Consider the following 18,549-nt stretch of genomic DNA (forward strand, 5'->3'; position numbering starts at 1 on the left):
TCAGAGCTTTTCTTTTTGTTTTTATTTTAAAGGAAAAAAAAAAAACAAAACAGTGCAAAAACCCATTTTCCAGTGTCAGCCATACCCACCCCCCACCCCTAGGTCACCTCCCTGGCTGGGGGCCTGACTCTTCCTCCCACTCAGCAGTCCCTCCCCTCTCATGCAACCCACAGGGGCTGGAGGCTCCATTTCCCTGGAGTGCCAGGTCCCAGGGGGCCTTGGGGGGAGGAAAGAACTGGGGGGGGGGGGTGGCCCCTGATATGCCTGCCCCCCCCCAGGTCTCCAGCCATGGCACCAGGTACCCCTCTTGGCTCTCAATAACCCTTCCTGACCATACTACTAGCCTGGGGGGCACTGATCTGGGGGAACCCTGTCCGCACCCCTCTTTGCCCCGGGTCCGGCTCGGGGCTCTCCTCACTGAGGTTGGGGGGGTTCCCTCCCTCCCTCCATGGTGGGGGGAGAGTGGTGGAATCCCCAGGTTTAAATACCTTAATGAAAGCAGGGGATGGGGGGAGGAGGGGGCTTTAGATCTAATAAATTATTAGCGTTTTTAGTGTCCGTGGGGGGGGGGGTCGGGTGGGGGCAGGGCGTGGCCTCCAGGGCCCCTCCCTCCCCTTACTGGTGAATCTCATTCTCTATGAGGCTGTCCTCATAAGACGGGAAGTCTGTGTCCGTGAGGCCATCAGGTGGCATCAGCAGCTCCTCATCTTGGGACGAGGACAATGGGGGCTCATCCCCTGAGCTTCCAGGACCCCCGTCCCCTTCCCCGTCCACCTCTGAGTCCTGCAGCACCTGAGCGATGTATTTCTGAAGGGGGAGAGGAGTAGAGGGTGAGGGTGGACAGCTGCTCCTGGTGGCGAGGGGTTGACTGGGGGAATCTCAGGGTCTCCAGGAAGCGGGACAGTCATCTTCCCCCCCAGGGAGAGGTGGGCAGACCCCTCAGTGAAGCCAGATCTTTCCCTGCCTCTGGGGTCTGGAATGGGCTTCACTTTCCGAAGGACTAATGGAACCCCCAACTTTGGATTGAGCCTCAGTCAGAGGCTCCTCCCCACCTTTGGCCATGAATCGGGGCACTCACCGCAGATTTGGGGACAGCTGCAGCAGTGGGGGGCCGTCCATTGCTTCTGGAGTCCACAGTATCTGTCTCCGTGTGCTCAATCTTGAGGGGTCCAGAATGAGTCAGGGAGTGGGGCGATGTCCTTGGCTCTCAGCCACAATCATGACCCTGCACCCTCTTGACACCCCTGCCCTCAGCTCCCACCCATCCCCTTGAGCTTCTGCCCTTAGCCATCCCCTGCCCCCCTGGCCCCACACCTTGTAGTTGTGGGCACTGAGGTATTTGAAGTGTCCGAAGCAGACGTGGCAGAGACAGATGACGATGGTGATGACCAGGACCACGAATGTGAACATGGACGTGGGGGCTAGGAACCCTGGTGGGGGGGGGGCAGAGGATGGGGCTGCTACCTTTCCTCTGGGCACCCCCCCCACCTTCGCTACCTTCTGAATGCAACCCCACATTTCCATGTGCTGTGGCTTCTCCCAGGTTCCTTGCCTGTGGCCCTTGGCCATCACGGACCCTCCCATGGCTTGCTCTGCCTTGACTCTGAATGGGGGTCCCCCTCCCCCAGCTCCCTGAGGCATGTGGGGGGGTGGCCCTCACCCGTGCGCATGGTGGAGAAGAAGAGCAGCCAGAAGAGGCAGAGGATGGGTGCGGCCACCACCTGATTCACGGCCCCTGAGTGGATCTTCTTGTCCAGCTTGGCCGGCAGGTAGGCGTAGTAGAGATTGTACCTGTCTACCAGGTGCTTCAGCAGCATGTACATGAGCCCTGGGGGAAGCCACACGGGCTCTGACCTCGGAACCAACGCCACTGGACCTCGGTGTGTCCGTCACAGGTTGTCCCAGTCCTACCGAGATCGCTGAAGGGCTGGCCTCCCTCCTCCTGCCCCAGCCCCAAGCCCATCGCAGGATCACAGACTGTCCGCTTCCTCAGCTTCCCTGCTTTGTTCTGCTGCCCCTCGCTAAAAACCCTACTATTAGAAGTCCATTCATTTGGGTCAATGAGCTTCCTCTTGAAACCCTTCTCGGTTTTTTTTTCTACCCTGTCCCTAAACAGATGGGTATAAATTAGATGGTAAGTTCTGTTTTCCTGGAGGCTGAGGGAATGGGAGCTTTCAAATGAGGACAAGGGGGTTATTTTGGAGCCTTCAATAACCAGGGAGGGTGGTTAAGGGGTTAGGATGTTACCAGGGGGAAAGGAGAGGTCACTAGTAGGGCAACAGGTGAAGAGAAACTTTGCTAAATTTCAGAAGGAAGAGGGACTTGTTCAAGGCGCACAGTTCAGCTACAGTGGGTCTCTGTGAGTGGCAAGAGTCCAACCCCACCCTGGAACCCAAAGGTCTTTCCTGAGCTTATGGGACTGTGTCCACGTGGACCCGCGGATGCTGTGTAGGAGTGACAGTGTGCGTGTGTGTGTGTGTGCACATGTGAATACCTCTGTGGGTATGTGATGTGTGTCCGAGCATGTCAGTTGAGTGAAGGCACTTGGTGTGGATGAGTATGGCCATGTTGGGTGGCTTTGCCCAGGGGCTCAGCACACCAGCTGGAGCCAACCTGAGCTGAGATGGTTTTCCCCCTCCTCCCCCCAGGCCCGGCCCCAGACTGAGGCAGGGACCGGGCGGGAGGCCCGAGGGGCCGGCCTCCCAGCCGGGGCCCTGTCCACTCAGGGCGGCCTGCCTTACTGGAGTGAAGCGGGTGAGGTCCTGGGTCCCCCCGAGCAGGGCCCAGGTCCCGGCGCGGCGGTGCCTACCGAAGGGCACGATGATGGGGCAGGTGATACTGTAGGTCATGACCACCGTGAAGACGCACATCATCCAGGCGTAGGCTGCGCCAAACTGGAACTCGTAGGCCTGATGCTGGGGGGGAGATGGGCAGGAGGGTGGCTCAGGGAAGGGAGGGACAGACTAGAAGGGCACAGGGCAGGTGGGAGGGGGCAGGGGGCCAGGAACGAAGCTGTGGGGAAAAGGAACCCAATATCCAGGTGGGGCAGGGCAAAGCAGATGGAAAGAGGGGCTGTGGCTAAGTCAGGGTGGGTACAGTGACGGGGCATGGGGGGGGGGGTGGTGGGGGGGCTTTGAGAAATCAGGGGCTGGCAGGTTGGTAGGCCTGGGAATGGGATGCCCAGAGACCTCGTGTGGGGTGAGGGCACAGGGATCCTAGGTCTAGGGACCCGGACCTCCCCCAACTCCCATGGGAACACTAGACTGTCAGAATTGGCAGGTGCCTTCAGGGTTCTCTATGTTGATCCATCGTCGCACATATGGGTAAACTGAGGCTCCAGAAAGGAAAGGGAAAGCCCAAGGCCTCGGAACTGGGTCCTGCAACTTCCGGCACCCCTGTGTCCCCACACCCTAGCTGAACTGTCACTGTTTCTGGTTGGGCCCACCAGGGGGCGCTGTGCGGGCCACTGCGGCCCCAGGCGGCCATACCCGCTTCACGTTGCGCCTTTCCGCGGCAGAGCGCGCCAGGCAGAGCCGGATCATGTACATGAGCAGGCCTGGGATGCGCAGCAGGTCCATGGCGTTGCCGATAAAGGCTGAGGCAATGACGTAGTTCACGAAGAAGGCGCCGTTGTCGGGCAGGAACACGCACCTGCAGGCACCAAGTGCTCCAGCACTGCACCCTTGGGAGACCCGGCTGCGGCCTGCCCACTGCCAGCCTGAGAGCACACCACACCTTTGCCCCCAACGCGCCTTCCTCCATGTGGACACCCCAGGTCAGCTCTCAAGCACCTGTGCCCCCGCTTCCCCCCAGAGTGTGAACCCCAGGGGCAGATGCCAGAGTATCAACAGACACCTCCAACACCCTCAGTGCGAGTGGAGGCAACCTGGGAGTGTGAGCTCAGTAGTGCGCCTAGAACTTGTGCGCTATAAAGACCCATGGAGAGTGCTCCATAGCCCTGAGGCCACCGGAGTTCAGGGTATGACTGTCTGAGGTCTCCAGACAACCCCCATGAGATCCTAAAAGACCCCCAAGGGCGTGAGCCCTAGGAATACCCAGAAATTACCCCTTAGCTCTTAAATTAAGCCATGGTTATTACCCCCAGAGCGTGAGCCTCAGCCACCTCCAGAACACAAGCTCCAGAGACCCTTCCTCAAAGATCTTCAGTGGGGGAGCCCAAGAACTTTTGTCAGTGCCTGTGACACCCCAAGTATGAGCCCAAGATGATCACAGATGGCCTAGAGCAAGACCCCTGGAGCTTGTGTCCACATATACAGCCATGGCACGTGGCCCCCCACCCCCACCCCCACCCCCAAACAGCTTCATAGGGCTTTCCAGAAAAGGTGCTCCATAAAGAATTTCACAGTCACACCTCTGGATAAGGGACTGAAACTTCAGAGGTGTTCCCAGAACCTGTGCCCCATAAACATCCCAAAGTATGAGCCCCAGAGTTCCCCGTAAATACTCCAGAGTTGGGAGCCCAAGAGCCTTCCATAAATACTCAGAAGTGTGGGCTCCAGAGCCCTTCAGGGATACACCCAAATCACTCCCAAAGTATGGCCAAGATCCTACTACAGACACCTTTCCAAACCTCCTGAGTGAAACTCGCCTCCCACAGTTAGTCCTAGAATACAAGCTCTAGAGACGGTCAGAGAAATGCCCCAGTGTGGGTCCTAAAGCCCCAAATACACTTTGAAGGTGACCTCTAGAGGGGTTCCCGGAGAATGAGCCCCAACACAGACCCCAGGGATATCTCCCACGTCTACACCTGAGACACTGTGTGCAAGCTTTGGGATGACCCTGCCACACCCTGTAAGCCCCCTCCTCTTCCCTGCAGCGGGGGGTGGGAAGCTTCGAGGCACCCTCCCATGGGGAAAGGTAGTGTGTCCCAGGCATACCCACCCCCGCCCTCCGGTCTCTTTCCCTGGGGGTCCAGGTCACTCACTCAAACCGAATAGCTGCCTCAGCCAAGAATTTCTTGTCAAAGAGCCAGCGGAAGAAGAGGTCCAGGCTGGAGAGGAGGAGTGGAGAGGTGTGGTGGGAGGCTGGAATGGCCCAGAACACCAGGGGAGGAGTCTAGTCCGTGAGCCTCTGGGGATGCCCCCCCAGACCTGGGTCCCCCCGCTCTGTGAGGGAGGTAGGAGCCTGAAGCGTTCCCCTCGCCCACCCTGCAACACCCCCACGCCATCTCCCATCCCATCGTCTGCGACCTACCTGCTCAGTCCCAGTGAGGGCAGGAGCAGCACCATGAAGATGAGGAAGGTGTAGCATTTGTGCATGGTGGTCCTGTTCTCCCCGGAGCTGGGGCAGGGGGCACGGGGGCAGAGGTCAGGAGAACCAGCCCCCCACGCCTGCTCCCCTAGCCAGGATGGTATCACAGGAGGCCCCACTGGGATGGGGGCCGCCCAGGGTGAGGATGCCGGCCGGCATCCCTTCCCCAGCAGCTCTGGGGCCGCCTGGGGCGGGGAGGCTGAAGGGGAAAGCGCTGCCTGGGGGCGGCGGGGTGGGGGTGGGGGGACGGGTGCACACCTAGGAGGGCCAGAGTGCAGTGAGTGTGAAGGGTCTCACCGTGTCCAGTGAGCTTCGAAGAAGGCCGAGTAGTAGACAATGGTGGGGAGCAGGGCCGAGAAGCACCACAGCAGCAGGGTGGGGAAGAACTGAGTGATGATGGGGTTCTGCAATGGGGCATGGGGCTGCGTTTCAGGCAGGGGCAGCGGCCCCGGTCCGGCTTGCTTTGCTTATCGGCCCCCTCCCCCACTGAGCCCCAGGCCCTGCAGCTCTCAGGGCCCCATGACAGACGTCCAGAACCTGTGGGGGCCAGGGTCTTATAAATAGCATCAGTAGTTAGCACTTGCTGAGTATCTACTAAGTACCCAGCATTGATCACATGCTTTACGTGTATTGAGCCTCACAATATTACCCCATTTTACAGATGAGGAAACTAAGGCAAAAAGAGATTCAGGAGGTTACCCGGCTAGTGAGGAGTGAAGGGAGGTGGAATCTGAACCCAGAAAAACCGGGTCTTATGTCTTTTGCTCTTATCAGTCAGTAATTCTTTAAACTGTCTTCCTTTGGACTTTGAGACTCCCAAGGAGGTATGCCGTGTGCGCGGCAGGAGAGGTGGGGGGAGAGCTGGTGGAAGTGGCCGTCACTCTATTGCCATCTGAGCAGCCTTGCTTTTCCACACTGGGTTTCACGTAAGAGTCGTTTTGATGAAGGCACCAGAATCTGAGTTTGGAAGCCAGTGATGTAGTCTGAACCTCCATTCGTTTGTCGGAGAGACTGGGGGATGAGAAGGGACTGGCCCTGGGCTCTCTCTCTTCCCCGGTGTCTCTCTAGATGTGTGCAAACCCAAGGGTGGTCTCTGCTAGGAGAAGGTGGCAGGGAGCCCCAGGGAAGTTCACAGAGGGCTTTACAGCCCGTGGTCGTGTGGGAGTGCTTGGTGTGGCTGGGCTAGAAAAGCAGGAGAGGAGCCAGACTGGGCAGGAGGGTGTTCTGGATTCCCCCCCGAAAAGGGATTCGAGGCCTGGCATCTGTGTCTCCTGACACAGCTTAGAGGGGTGGGGCGGGGCAGGGCCTCACATTGAGGTACTCCACAGGCTTGGTGACGTTGAACTTGTCCATGGTGGTGATGATGATGGCCGGGGTGGTGAGGAAGAAGAGGAGGATGAAGAGGACGACATTGATGACCAGGCAGCGCAGCCACCAGATGAAGCCTCGGATGGACAGGTGCTCCCTGGGAAGGCAGGGGAGAGGGTCATCCTGGGGACCGCATGCTGATGGTTCCCGGTGACACCTCCCCTCTACCCACTGGAGCCAGCAGGCCCCACGGAACGTGCCCCTGCCACCCCAGCGCTCACCAGTAGATGTTCTGGGGGTCGGGGGCGTACGACACGGTCCAGTTGGAGATGTGCAGGGACTCGCTGCAGGACGAGGAGCGCGGCTCCCCGCGGCAGGTGCAGCCCTGGCACTTACACACGTTGAAGTCCTTCAGGATGCTGGGGGACGGGCACCGGTTACCAGGGCGCCAGCCGCTGGGGACCCCACTGCCGACAGCTGGCCGTGAGCGTGGGGACCTGGGAGCCCCGGCTGGTCGGTGGGGGGCAAGGACTGGGCTGGGCAGGCAGGGCAGGGGCTCACATGGCGGTGATGGTCTCATTGTGGAAGGTGACAAAGGCCATGCCAAGAGGCTTCTCGTTCACCTTCTCCTTCTCCCGCTTGTAGTCCTCTTTCAGCTTCTGCTCCAGCTTCGTGTAGTACTCGATGGCCTCCACCTGCCGGGGGGGGGGGGGGGGGGCGGGTGAGGCGAAGGTTCTGGTCAGAGAGCCGGGCTGGTCCCCACCATGCTCAGCGGTGCTGCCCCAGGGCTTACTACGGGCCAGGTACTGCTTTAGGCTATGTGTTAACTCGTAATCCTCATAAGCCCGAGGTAGATACAATTAGCCCCATCCTACAGATGAGGAAACTGAGGCACAGAGCAGTCAGAAAACTCGCCTAAAGCCACAGAGCTAGTAAATACACCACAGCACTGTCCTCTTGGCTGACCTCTTCTGACTTGGGCCCTGAAAACTTGGTCACTGGAGGGATGGGTACAAACCCAGTAGTGGAACTGGAGCTTCAAGGACTGTAGGAACAGGTGGGGACCTACTGAGGGAGGGTTGCGCCCTGCTCCCCATCCTGGCACCCTACCTCCAGCCCCCGGGCCGCATGGCCTTGCCTCCTCAGGGAGTCTGTTTACCGTTGGTGTTTTTTATTTATCTTTGGTGGGGGGGACAAAGGATCTGAAGCAGGCTCTGCATTGATAGCAGTGAGCCTGATGCGGGGCTTGAACTCAAGAACCGAACCGTGAGACCATAACCTGAGCCTAAGTCAGACACTTAACTGACTGAGCCACCCAGGCGTCCCTTACCTTTGGCTGTTTATGTTTAAGACCCATTTGTGTGTATGTGTGTGTGTGTGTGTATGTGTTCCCGGGGTCGTGGGACACGCACCTGGAATGTGCCCATCTCTACTGTGATCTGTCTTCCCAAAATCTGTCCAACCCCTCCCGTATTCAGCAGGAGCTTTGGGGGCCTGAGGTCACCTCATACCTGCTCACAGCCTCGCACCACGCAGCAGCAGAGGTGGCCACAGGGCTTGGGGTTGATCATGGTGGGGACATTCTCCTTGCTCTGGAGGTTTGTGAAGTAGAGCTTTCCCCGCTCGGCCTTCTTCCTGTGGGATCCAGGGGTCCAGTCACCCACCACCCAGCTGGGGCCAGGAATGGCTGGGAGGGTGAGTAGGGAGCCCAGCTGAGGGGCCACCTAAGTCCACTCCCTGAGGACAGGGGCGATCTTACTCTTGGATCTTCTTAGAATGTATGGTTCAGGTATGTCCCCATTCCAGGGTCTTCCCACCCATCCCTTGAGGGCCAGAAATTCTTCCTATAGTCTGGCCTAAAGTTTTCATACTGTAGCTGGAGAAGGGGATGTCCTTGGACGGGGTGGGGATGGTGGGCTCCTTTCTTCTTGCAACAACCCTAACCTCCAGGCTTTGCTCTTTCCAGAGCTGGATTGACAGGCAACCCAGGGGTTGAATTAAAATCAAATGCCCTGGGAAACACCTGGATGGGGAGCCAGGTTCCCCTGTGGCAGCTGAGATGCACTCTATAATAGGCAGGGGCCCCCAGCTGTCATCCCCCCCATTACCTCTCTGCATCGAGGAACATGAGGCGAGCCACGTTGTAACACGGGCGGGCTTCAAGAACCGTGCAGTTGGGATAGGCCTCCCTGAAATACAGTCCACCATCATCTTCTGCGGCGACCCTGCCCACCTGCCCCCGACTTGCAGCCGCGACCGTGAAGACATACACCCCCAATTCAAGCTCCCTCTTTCTGGTCTACAAAAATGGGAGCTCCGTAAGAATGAAACTTGGAAATTCCTCCCTGTGTTTAACTGAGCAGCAGCGGGGAGCCTTGAGGCACGGGGACCTTGAGCACACCCCGATGATGACCGTGGATGTCAGTGCACCCCCGCATGGCGCTAGGGGAGGCCACGGCCGTGGTCTGACTCTTGTTCAGAGCTCTGACCTTTCAGTTGAGAGAAACGGTTTCTACTCAGGTTGTTCTCTCAACCCTGTTTCCAGAATACTTGGTTACAGTCCAACACTTAGCCTTGCCTTACGGTCCAACTGATGCCAACCAACCCACGGCCCGGTCTGCAGACCCAAGACTGACCTTTTAACCCTCACCCGAGATTGACCCTCACCTTGCCCCGAAACCGAGCAGAGAGAGACTGTATGTGACTCTCGGTGCTGGTACCTGGCAGGACTCGAGGGGTGCCTGCGGCTCCTTCTCACTTCTCATCGCACACTGCTCCCTGCTCCCCGATCTAGACTGAGCCCCATCGTTAAAAAATTTTTTTAAATGAAGAACCACCAAGTGTTAACAGATGCACAATATCTGGTTCCCAAAAGCACGAGAATTTGCAAACTTAAATCTGGGATGCGGTCCTTGAAATGCACTACAGACTTTTCCCCCCACACGGTGTTACTCTAACCATTTTAGGGCTCCTCTTTGGAAGGGCCTGGAACCCTGTGGCAGGCTGAGCCCTCATTCTCACCCGACTAATCTCTAACCCCTTAATCCCTGCCATGCAGGCTCTCTGATATTACACACGGGATATTCCCTAATTCTGCTGGGTCAGTCCTCTAATTCAGACAGACCCCAGACCTGGATCACAAGCCCTACTCATCACCACGTGCTCGGGCCTGGGCCAGCAGCTTAGACATACTAGGTACTCAATAAACATGCGCTGAATGAATGGATCCATGAGATGGCTGTTCCCTGATGCTCACCTCCTTGACCCCTCAAACTCCAATTAGGACCACAGTCTCCCCCCCACCCTGCTTAGAGGCTGACCACTAAATTTTAATCACAGTCTGCTTCCTAAACAAAACCGTAGATTGACTCCTGAAACAGCCTGAACCACGAGCTCCCCACGGACACCCATCAGGCCTGGTTCTCCTTTGTCTCCCTGGTAGGAAACACACAGTAGGTGTACGATGAGTGTGTGCTGAATGGATGTTTGGTTAGCGGGGTTCACTTCCTCACTGTGTGCAGGGCCCTGTCAGCATGCGCCCCGCTGCTCCCCCCCCCCCCCCCCCCCACTGGAAACAGCAGCCCTTCCTGACTCCCTCACTCTGTTCCTCTCCCTGCTTTGGTTTTCCCCCTGGCACCCACCCCTACTCGACGCAATGTCTGTTACTAGTTCGTTTGTTTATTACCTGTCTCGCCCACCAGAATGCCAGCGGACAAGGGCAGGGGCTTTCTTTCTTCGTTTGCTGCTGTGACCCTAGGTCCCCCTCCAGGGCGGGTGCCCGGCAGGTGCTCAAGAAGGATTTGTCATTAAAGGACTAACCAGTACAAGCTGACAACTGATCCCAACAGGACAGTGATATTAAGATGCCACCTAATTCTGAGCACACACTGTCCTTAATCCTGACTCGGACTGCCCCCTAATGCCGATCACAGCTGGGAATCCAGACAGGATCTCAAGTCGCTCTCGTACTGACCGAGGATGATCTAATTTTGACCGCTGTTCTCGAACTTCTGTGTGGGCAGGGCCTGTTTCTAATTTATTTATGCTTGGAGTACAGAAAGTGATAATAAATGCATGTTGAATGAATGATTATCCGTCCGCTGATGCTGATCACAAACCACTCATTTGCCTGCAACAAAGGGGTCTGCAATCTAACCTCGGCCAGATGCTGACTCCCAATCCTGTTCTGATCCAGAACAACAACTGGCTTCTGATCCAGGCCAAATGGCTGTGGATACAGACCTCACTAAGTCCTGATCCTGAGCAGAGACTGAGCCCTGATCCAAACTGCCAATGTCCCTTATCAGGACCCCACTGGCCAACTCCTAATTCTGGCCACAGACTGGCCTCAGACCAATCTCTGATCAGACCCTGGACCAGCTCCTGACGCTGACCTCCACCATGTGAACCTCCTGAGAGCTCAATGATCTTTCATTCATTTCTATGGTCCCAAGGCTTAATATCATGAGAAAGTCTGCTGAGCACACAGATGAATGTATGACAGGATCCTTAATCCCGGATGCGGACCATTCCGGCTACCTGGAGCTCTTAGAGGTGTATATTCCCCTTCCCCTCTGAGACACAACTCCAGAGCTGAAAAGAGCCTGAGAACACATGCAGCTCAGGTCCCCCCAGGCTCCCTGAGGATCCACTGAAAGCCAAGAGCTCCCTGCCAGTCTGCACACAAACCCCAGAATGTCACGTACGGTTTTGAAGCCACACACCTTGAAGGCCCCTTGGATCCCAGGCCAACAACCCATGACCCAGTTCAAGCTGAGAGGGGAGGTGGAGTGGGAGGGGGGGGTGGTGAGAGAGAGGAGGGAGGGGATGTGACATACACTTCCTTCTCTCACTTTACAAGTATTTCTTATATTTCCCCTGCTGTTGGGGGCAGGGGTGGCTATCACCCAGCCCTGGTGCTAGAATGCCCTGGGGTCACGTAATCCTTCAGTGGTCTAGTCTCCACCCTGCTGCAGCCCAGACCTCAGCCAGAGGATGTGAGAAGTCTGAGGGGCTGAAAGACTGAAAGACGGAAGAAGGGACCTGGGGTTGGGGGTAGGAGTGGCCACTCACTCAAAATGCTTCTTGATCTTTTCTGACTCTGCATATTTGGAGATTCCATTGATGAAGAGAGTCCGCTTCACCTGGGGTGAGAGGGGAGTGCATGTACCTTCCAGAGGAGGCTCGAGAATGCCAGGAGGGCGCATGTACCTTCCAGAGGAGGCTCGAGAATGCCAGGAGGGCGTGGGGAATGGTGAGCAGAGAGGAGCAGCTGGGTGGGAGGAGGCCTTAGGGATAAACCAGGTTCCAGGGAAAGCAGGGGAGTGCATCTAATTGAAATCAGGCAGGAGCTTAATGGAAGAGCCATTTGGTCTCTCACTCCTGAGGGGTCATCCAGGGCGAGGGAGGGGGTACTACTCTCTGACCCTCAGGCCACAAGGCCCGGGCACCCCGTGGCTGCTGTGGGGTGGGCATTCAGTACTGGGCTGGTAGATGGATGCGGAGAGGGAGGGAGCATCCCAAGCATGGCATCACCACTGCTGTTTCCCCAGGGCCAGGCACAGCACGGGTGATTTCCACGCCTCCTATCACCTACCCCCCCCCCCGCCCCCCCCCACCGCCCCCATCTTAGGAAGGTTCTGCTGTTGTCTCATTTTACAGATCAGGAAGCGAGGCTTGGGGAGGTAACTTAACTTGCAGCATAGGGGCTCTTGAGTTGCTGAGCCCGGAATGAAACCCAGGCGGCCTCACGCTGGCACTGACACCCCTTAGGGCTGAGGGGAGAGAGGCCCAGAGGGAAGGGAAGAGGCTGGGGGCGGGGCAGGCCGGCTGGGCTCTACTCACTAGGTCGTCCTCCTTGTAGCGCATCTTAGAGGTGTGTCTACGCATGCTGTAGACGGTGAGCAGCAGGTACAGGAAGGCGAAGGAGGTGTGCAGCCATAGCAGGTTGTTCCTGGGTGGGGCAGAGGGGTACATGGAGCCACCGGGGCCAGGAACCCACTCAGGCAGCCCCCAGCCTCCCGGTGTGAATTCAGCCCTGGTTCAAGGCCCTAATACTGCCAGTGGTCTTCTGGCACTGGCCCCCTCACAGGGCAGGCCCCATACTTCACACCGTCCGGGTCCCAAGATTATTCCACTGCAGTTGAAATGTCCCCAAGAGGTCATCTCTCCCTGCCCTGTGCACTGGCTACACTGTCCCCTAACTACCCCCTGCCATCTTTCCCTGGCCTGAGGTCACACAGCAGCTTCTTTATCTGGTCATCTCTGGGGACTCCCAGCAGACATCCACCTACTCTGTCTCCAATCCAAGTCCCCAGGGCCCCACATCCACCTCTCCCCACAGTGCTCCCCCTCGCACCCCTCCTCATTACAGCTGGACTCTGACCTCACCGACTGGCTTCCCAATCTTACCCTGATTTCAGGTTGGCAATGGTGGTTCTCCCGAAGCTGTAGGCATTGTTCTCTGGGGGTGGGAGGGGGCAGGAAGAGGGAGAGGATGATGCTGGGGTCAGGACGCGTGCCCTCCTGCCCCCTCTCCTCCCTTCCCCACCCCACCCATCCCAGCCTTCACTGACCCAGCAGGTCCCCTGAGAAGTTGACAGGCAGCACGATGCCCACAGAGAGGACGCCCACGACGACCAGCAGCCCGATGATGTGCCGCTGGAAGGACAGGTAGTGCACAGCATCGCCCCCACATTTGTCCCGGATCTCATCATCCCTGCAGGCCCAGGGCAGCAGAGGAATCAGGTGAGGGCCGGGTGGCAGAGGGGCCACAGCTTGCCTGCCCTGCCCGCCCGCCCCCAAGTCCACCCTAGCCCCTGCCAGTCTGGCAGCAGTATGGGGGTGGGCTGGGGTCTTTGGGCCCCCTATTATTGGGAGGGGGGATGAGAAAGGGAGAGGGAAGGGGAAGGAGGAAAGGAAGGATGCAGGGAGGGAAAGGAGAAGAGGAGAGAGAGGAGGGGAACAGAGGGGAAAGGGGAAGATTGCAGAGTGGCAGAAAGGGTAAGAAAGGGCCAGGAATAGAGGGGGTGAGGAAAGGGAGGGTGGGTTGATGGAAGAGGTTGGAGCAGGAGGGAGGACGGAGGCTGGGGACAGAGCAGCGCCTTATGGGTGCTGGAGAAACACATTATGTGGTGCACCTGGGGAGGGGCCCTGGGGGCCGGGGCGTGGGCAGTGGTGGTGCTGATCTGTCTGGGCCTCCTGCCTCTCTCAGCGCTCACTGCCTGCCTGCCGCACTCTGGCTCGATCTCCTGACTTCTGCCTGCTGGACACTGGCTCCTGCCTGTTGCTGGCTGGCTGCTCCCAGCCTGCCTGTTGCCCCCCGCCCCGCTGGCTGCACGGAGGCTCTGAGGTGGGGGCGCTCTGGCCTCTGCCCTCACAGGGTGGCAGGGGTGAGGAGAGCTGAGGGCAGAGCGGGCCCACCAGGCAGGGGGGCATACAGGAGACCGTGGGGTAGAGTGAGGCCAGCTCAGGGGACAGCAGAGGCCAGGACCCCAGGGCTTGGCCTCCTGGAGGAGGGAGGAGGGTGCTGGGCTGGCTAGGAGCACTAAGGCCCTCAAAGCTGCTGGCTTCTGGATTTTGTAGGGAGGTAACAGGTTCTGAAGTTTTTATTTGTTTCTCTCTTTCCTTAGAGCCTGAAGACTGTTCACTTACTTTATCCTGAAGATGGCTGTCAGCCAGGAACAGAAACCCTGGAGTGGGGGGGGACAGAGGGCTATCAGCTGGAGCCCCCCACCACCCCACCACCCCCACCCTCCCTTCCCCCTCAAATCCCACCTGCCCCATTCTCATATTCACCTCCAGGCTGGGCTCACCTTGGAACAACTTCCACAACCCCCCAAAGAAAGCAGATCATCCCAGAGGGGGAGAGGGAAGGTGTCAGCCCTCAAAGGAGAAAGGGACTAAGGCCAAACTGAGTTATCTGTGGATGCTCATGTCCAGAGCTACATATCCCCGCCAAGAGTCAACGGGGCAGCGCAACCAAAGGAAGGCCTGCAGCTGTGTGGGTCAGCGTAGGGAGGAGTGGGATTCAGGGTTCTAGGAGAGGCAGTGGGGACTCCAGACCCAGACAAGAAGAGTTTGCAACATGGCTCTGCCTACAGCAGAGGAGCAGGCCAGGCTTCCCGAGTTCCTGCCACCTTTCTCCCAATACAGCCCAGAGGGACCAACCCCCGGGTCCCTGTGAGCTTCAATCTCCCACCCTCAAGCCCCCAGGCCTACCTGCAGCAGAGACCCCACTGAGAGCAGGGTCGGGATACAGGGGGGAGGGCTGGGCAGAGAGAACCCTCCCTCACCTTCCTACCAGTGGAAGGTCCAGGCTTAACACAGGATCGGGGACAGGGGTGCTTCCAGTTAAGATGCAGGACTGTGCTGCCTGCTGCCAACATCACCTGAGTCTGGGGACCATGTGGACACCTCTGGCGGGCAAGGGTGACAGCTTTGCTTTGCCACTTACCGGTGTGAGTCCAGCTCAGGAAGCTGACAGGCTTCTTCTACTATGGCTGCTACAGGAGCTGTTGCCCCCAGGCCACCCAGCCCAAGCCGGACTGCCCAGGGCCAGCCTAGGGCCTAAAGATTAGAGTTCTGACTAGGACCCACACCCTGGCAGGACGACAGGGGCCAGGCAGGTAATGTTGGAGTACTGGGTCTGGCGTGCATGAGGGTCCGGGGACTGCTGTGAATCGCCTTATCTGTAAGGACCTCTGCCACTCAGCCCCAACCCACAACTGGCCCCATCTAGACGAGGGCCACCAGCCTGCAATCTCTGAGCAACGCAATGAATTCCTGCTTTTGCTCCATAGGGCAGAAAGGCCTGTTATTACTTCTAAAACCCTAAGGAAGAAGGGGTCCTTGGGATTAACAGGTGGAGACGGGCACGGGGCTCTACATGGTGCAAAGTGTGGGATTCACAATGTTAGGTCTGTGCTGATTTGGAGGCTGGCGTGGAGTACAGAGCGAGTCTGGGTCGCCATCCTGTGGCTCTTAGACGAGCACTGCCCTTGCTGAGGAGAAGGCCACATTCCAGGTCCTTGACTCTGTATCACTGGAGGCTAGAGGCTGCTAAGCCCCCTGCCCCGGAGAAGGAGTGGGTGGCTAACAAGTCTGGGGGAGGGCACTCACATTGTCTCTTTGGTCAAAGTCGACGGAGCTGGAGACAGACGTGAGACGCTCATACCGGTCATGACTGTCCCCGTGCATAGCTGAGGCCACACTGGGGGTGGGGAGGTGAGAGATCAGAGAGCCTGGTGAGTCTGAGCTCCTGGGGAGCGGGACTGAAGTGGGGGGCTCCCCCTCCAGAGCTCCAGGGGCTAGACAAAGCACAGAAAGCGCAGAGGCTGAAGCGGGGACGAACGCCTGCCTTCTCCCTGCCTCCCTTAATTGCACCTCCTTCCTTCAGGGCACCTGGAGGGCACACCAGTGCAGGGCAGTGAGTGAAGGGAGAGGGTGTCTTCATCTTACTCCCTGGAGGCTGGAGCGAGAGTGTGAGGAGGCCCTGCATTTCTGGGGCTGACCAGCAGGGGACGGGATAGGGGGGTGACAGAGCCAGTATTATGCACAGGGCAATGGGGAGCTGAAGGAAAGGATGGACTAGGAGAGCCCCAGAAGGGCTGGAGGGATCAGGGGCTGGGGGATGCCTCCCAGGTGGGACCCTACCCTCCCTCTTCCATGACCCCAGCAGCTGCTACAACTCCAACGCCAGTCCTATAGACAGAGACAATGATGTGACACAAAAGCCCAGACTCGGGGCTCCGTGGGAGGCCCCCCTCCCAGGCCTCCAGAAGGGGTGAGCAGGGAACCCTGAAATATGAAGAACTAGTTGTTAGGGGATGGCAAGCCACTGGGGACACCCAATCTTGTCTCTGGGACCAACAGGTGAGCATCCTCTAAGTTTCCGGGAGGACAGCCCCTCCAGCCTGGCCACCGGCCACCATGGAGAGAGCCAGACATATGGGGAGGGGCTTTTCCCAGGCAGAAAGCCAGAGGGAGAGATGGGGGAGCGAGGCAGAGACAAGTTGGGAGTCCCCTGCTCTGCAAAGCACACCGCCTGCTTTAGTCCGAAACATGAGCCTGCAGAGGAGAAAACTGCAAAGAGAAACCAGTAACGAGGCCGGAAGAGAAAAGAAGCATGAGAGAAGAAAAGAGAAAGCTGGTTTAGTGGGGATGAGGGGGCAGGTGCCCCACATACTATTCCTGTTCCACTCGCTCCCTCTCCTGCCGCCGCCGAAGCCTGGGGACAGAGAACAGACAGGGTTAACAGGGGAGGGGGGGAGGGTCCCGGGGGACTGACAAAGGACACAGATCCAACTGTAGGCCTTCATGTCCCCCATGGCTGTTCTGGGACTGGTCCCTCTTCATCCCCCTGACAAAGGGGGATGAGAGAGGGCTTGCTCTTTCCTATCCCCGAGGAGTGATGGGTGTGTGTTGAGTGAGTGACAGTGAGTGTGCATGTGTATGTGTGCAGGGGTGAGGAAGAGTCCCCAAGCCTTACCTGTCTGCATCTGTCACCAAGGCCAGCCGCCCATAGTCCCAAGCCACCTTCCGGAGAATGGAGAACAAAAACAGCAGTGCCTGTGGGCAGAGGGAATGGTTGGCAGGTAGAGAGACCGTCCACCCACGGGACTAGCCTGGAGGGCAGGGGCAGAGGGGCTGGGATCTGGCCTTAGAAAGGGCTGACCCTGGCTTGGGTGAATGGTCAGAGGCTAGGCTTGGGCTGCGTGATACGGATCCCTCCCATAGTTAAGCCTGGGGAGTCAGGGTCAGGTGGAAGAGTGGTTAGAGCTGCAGGTGTTAGCTAGCTAGGTACAGGGTGTGGATGCCAGGCATGGGGGGCGGGGGGGGGGGCATGTGTGGGCACTCACAAGGAAGCACATGAAGTCAAGAGCCAGCACGGTGGGGACACCCCCAAAGGGCAGGCCCTGCAGGACGGTGCTGCGGATTCGGGCACTGTAGCAGTAGTCCTTGGGGTTGCTGTTGTTGAGGGCCGTGGTGCCCAGGGTGGCCAGAAGGAAGGGCAGCATGGCTGCTACTGCCGCATGGTCCTCCTGAGCAGAGAGCACCATGGTCAGCTGGGCTCATCCCCTGTCCCCCTCATGGCTCCCAGCATGAGCACGGGGAGAGGGAGTGAGGGCAGATCACCGGCTGCCTGGGTGGGGGGAAGCACTGGCTTCCAGAGATAAGGGCCTGGGGAGGGGAGGGTTGAGTCACATGGATTTACCTTCATTGGCTCTGAGGCCGAGACCCCACCCAGGGTCTGGGGAACTTGGCCCAGATCTGCACTGGGGAGACTGGTTTTTCTAAGTTGGAAGTTGTGAGTCTCTGCTGCCTACCTCCCACCACCTCCATACACACACACAAACACTCTCCAAACACACACACACACACACACACACACACACACACACACACACACTTTCATGCTTGCTTTCTCTTTCTCCCTCTCTCTCCCTCTCTCTCTGTCTCAGGCAGAGACATGAGGGAAGATGGGGAGAGGTCTTAGGTCTGAGGGTTCAAGGCTAAAAGGTGGGGTGAGGAGGCCAGGGGAAGATGAGTCAGGAACCAGCTACCTCATCCTGATCTTCTCTTTCTACCTCTATTAGAAAAATGGCATGATTTCATCTGCTTAGAGATTTCGGCACTGTTAATCACTTTCTCGATATAACTGGCTTCAAAACAAAGGCAAAAAAGGGGGGTGCCTGGGTGGCTCAGTCAGTTGAGCGTCCAGCTTTGGCTCAGGTCATGATCTTACAGTCTGAGTTCGAGCCCGTGTCGGGCTCTGTGCTGACAGCTGGGAGCCTGGAGCCTGCTTCGGATTCTGTATCTCCCTCTCTCTCTGCCCCTCCCCTGCTCATGCTCTCTCTCTGTCCCCAAAATAAATAAAAACATTAAAAAAAAAAAAACAACAAAGAAAAAAAAGATGTTCAGCTTCAGAGCTGGCTCTCTGTCCTCAGAGTAGGGACCTGAGGATGGGGT

General features: G+C 58.0%; 1 protein-coding gene across 3 annotated transcripts in view; it reads right to left on the reverse strand.

The window, feature by feature from the left end:
• TMEM63B (transmembrane protein 63B) overlaps window positions 1-18,549 on the reverse strand; it is a 25,004-nt gene continuing 6,455 nt past the window's right edge. For 2 of the 3 annotated variants that reach the window (XM_027057658.2, XM_053222749.1), the window contains 23 exons: window positions 17,439-17,621; window positions 17,069-17,148; window positions 16,766-16,807; window positions 15,700-15,790; window positions 14,233-14,270; window positions 13,155-13,297; window positions 12,991-13,042; window positions 12,424-12,532; window positions 11,653-11,723; window positions 8,688-8,768; window positions 8,091-8,214; window positions 7,141-7,274; window positions 6,861-6,998; window positions 6,583-6,736; window positions 5,569-5,675; window positions 5,215-5,301; window positions 4,946-5,011; window positions 3,489-3,651; window positions 2,810-2,915; window positions 1,661-1,828; window positions 1,315-1,430; window positions 1,079-1,159; window positions 1-807 (listed from right to left, as the gene is read on the reverse strand). In XM_027057658.2, the coding sequence (XP_026913459.1) occupies window positions 616-807; window positions 1,079-1,159; window positions 1,315-1,430; window positions 1,661-1,828; window positions 2,810-2,915; window positions 3,489-3,651; window positions 4,946-5,011; window positions 5,215-5,301; window positions 5,569-5,675; window positions 6,583-6,736; window positions 6,861-6,998; window positions 7,141-7,274; window positions 8,091-8,214; window positions 8,688-8,768; window positions 11,653-11,723; window positions 12,424-12,532; window positions 12,991-13,042; window positions 13,155-13,297; window positions 14,233-14,270; window positions 15,700-15,790; window positions 16,766-16,807; window positions 17,069-17,148; window positions 17,439-17,597 (2,502 nt within the window). In that variant the 5' untranslated portion in view covers window positions 17,598-17,621 and the 3' untranslated portion in view covers window positions 1-615. The remainder of the gene's footprint in view (window positions 808-1,078; window positions 1,160-1,314; window positions 1,431-1,660; window positions 1,829-2,809; window positions 2,916-3,488; window positions 3,652-4,945; window positions 5,012-5,214; window positions 5,302-5,568; window positions 5,676-6,582; window positions 6,737-6,860; window positions 6,999-7,140; window positions 7,275-8,090; window positions 8,215-8,687; window positions 8,769-11,652; window positions 11,724-12,423; window positions 12,533-12,990; window positions 13,043-13,154; window positions 13,298-14,232; window positions 14,271-15,699; window positions 15,791-16,765; window positions 16,808-17,068; window positions 17,149-17,438; window positions 17,622-18,549) is intronic. The other variant, XM_053222750.1, reaches the window with a different exon arrangement.

The sequence above is a fragment of the Acinonyx jubatus genome, chromosome B2 (assembly GCF_027475565.1).
Source record: "Acinonyx jubatus isolate Ajub_Pintada_27869175 chromosome B2, VMU_Ajub_asm_v1.0, whole genome shotgun sequence".
In the NCBI taxonomy this organism is placed as follows: Eukaryota; Metazoa; Chordata; class Mammalia; order Carnivora; family Felidae; genus Acinonyx; species Acinonyx jubatus.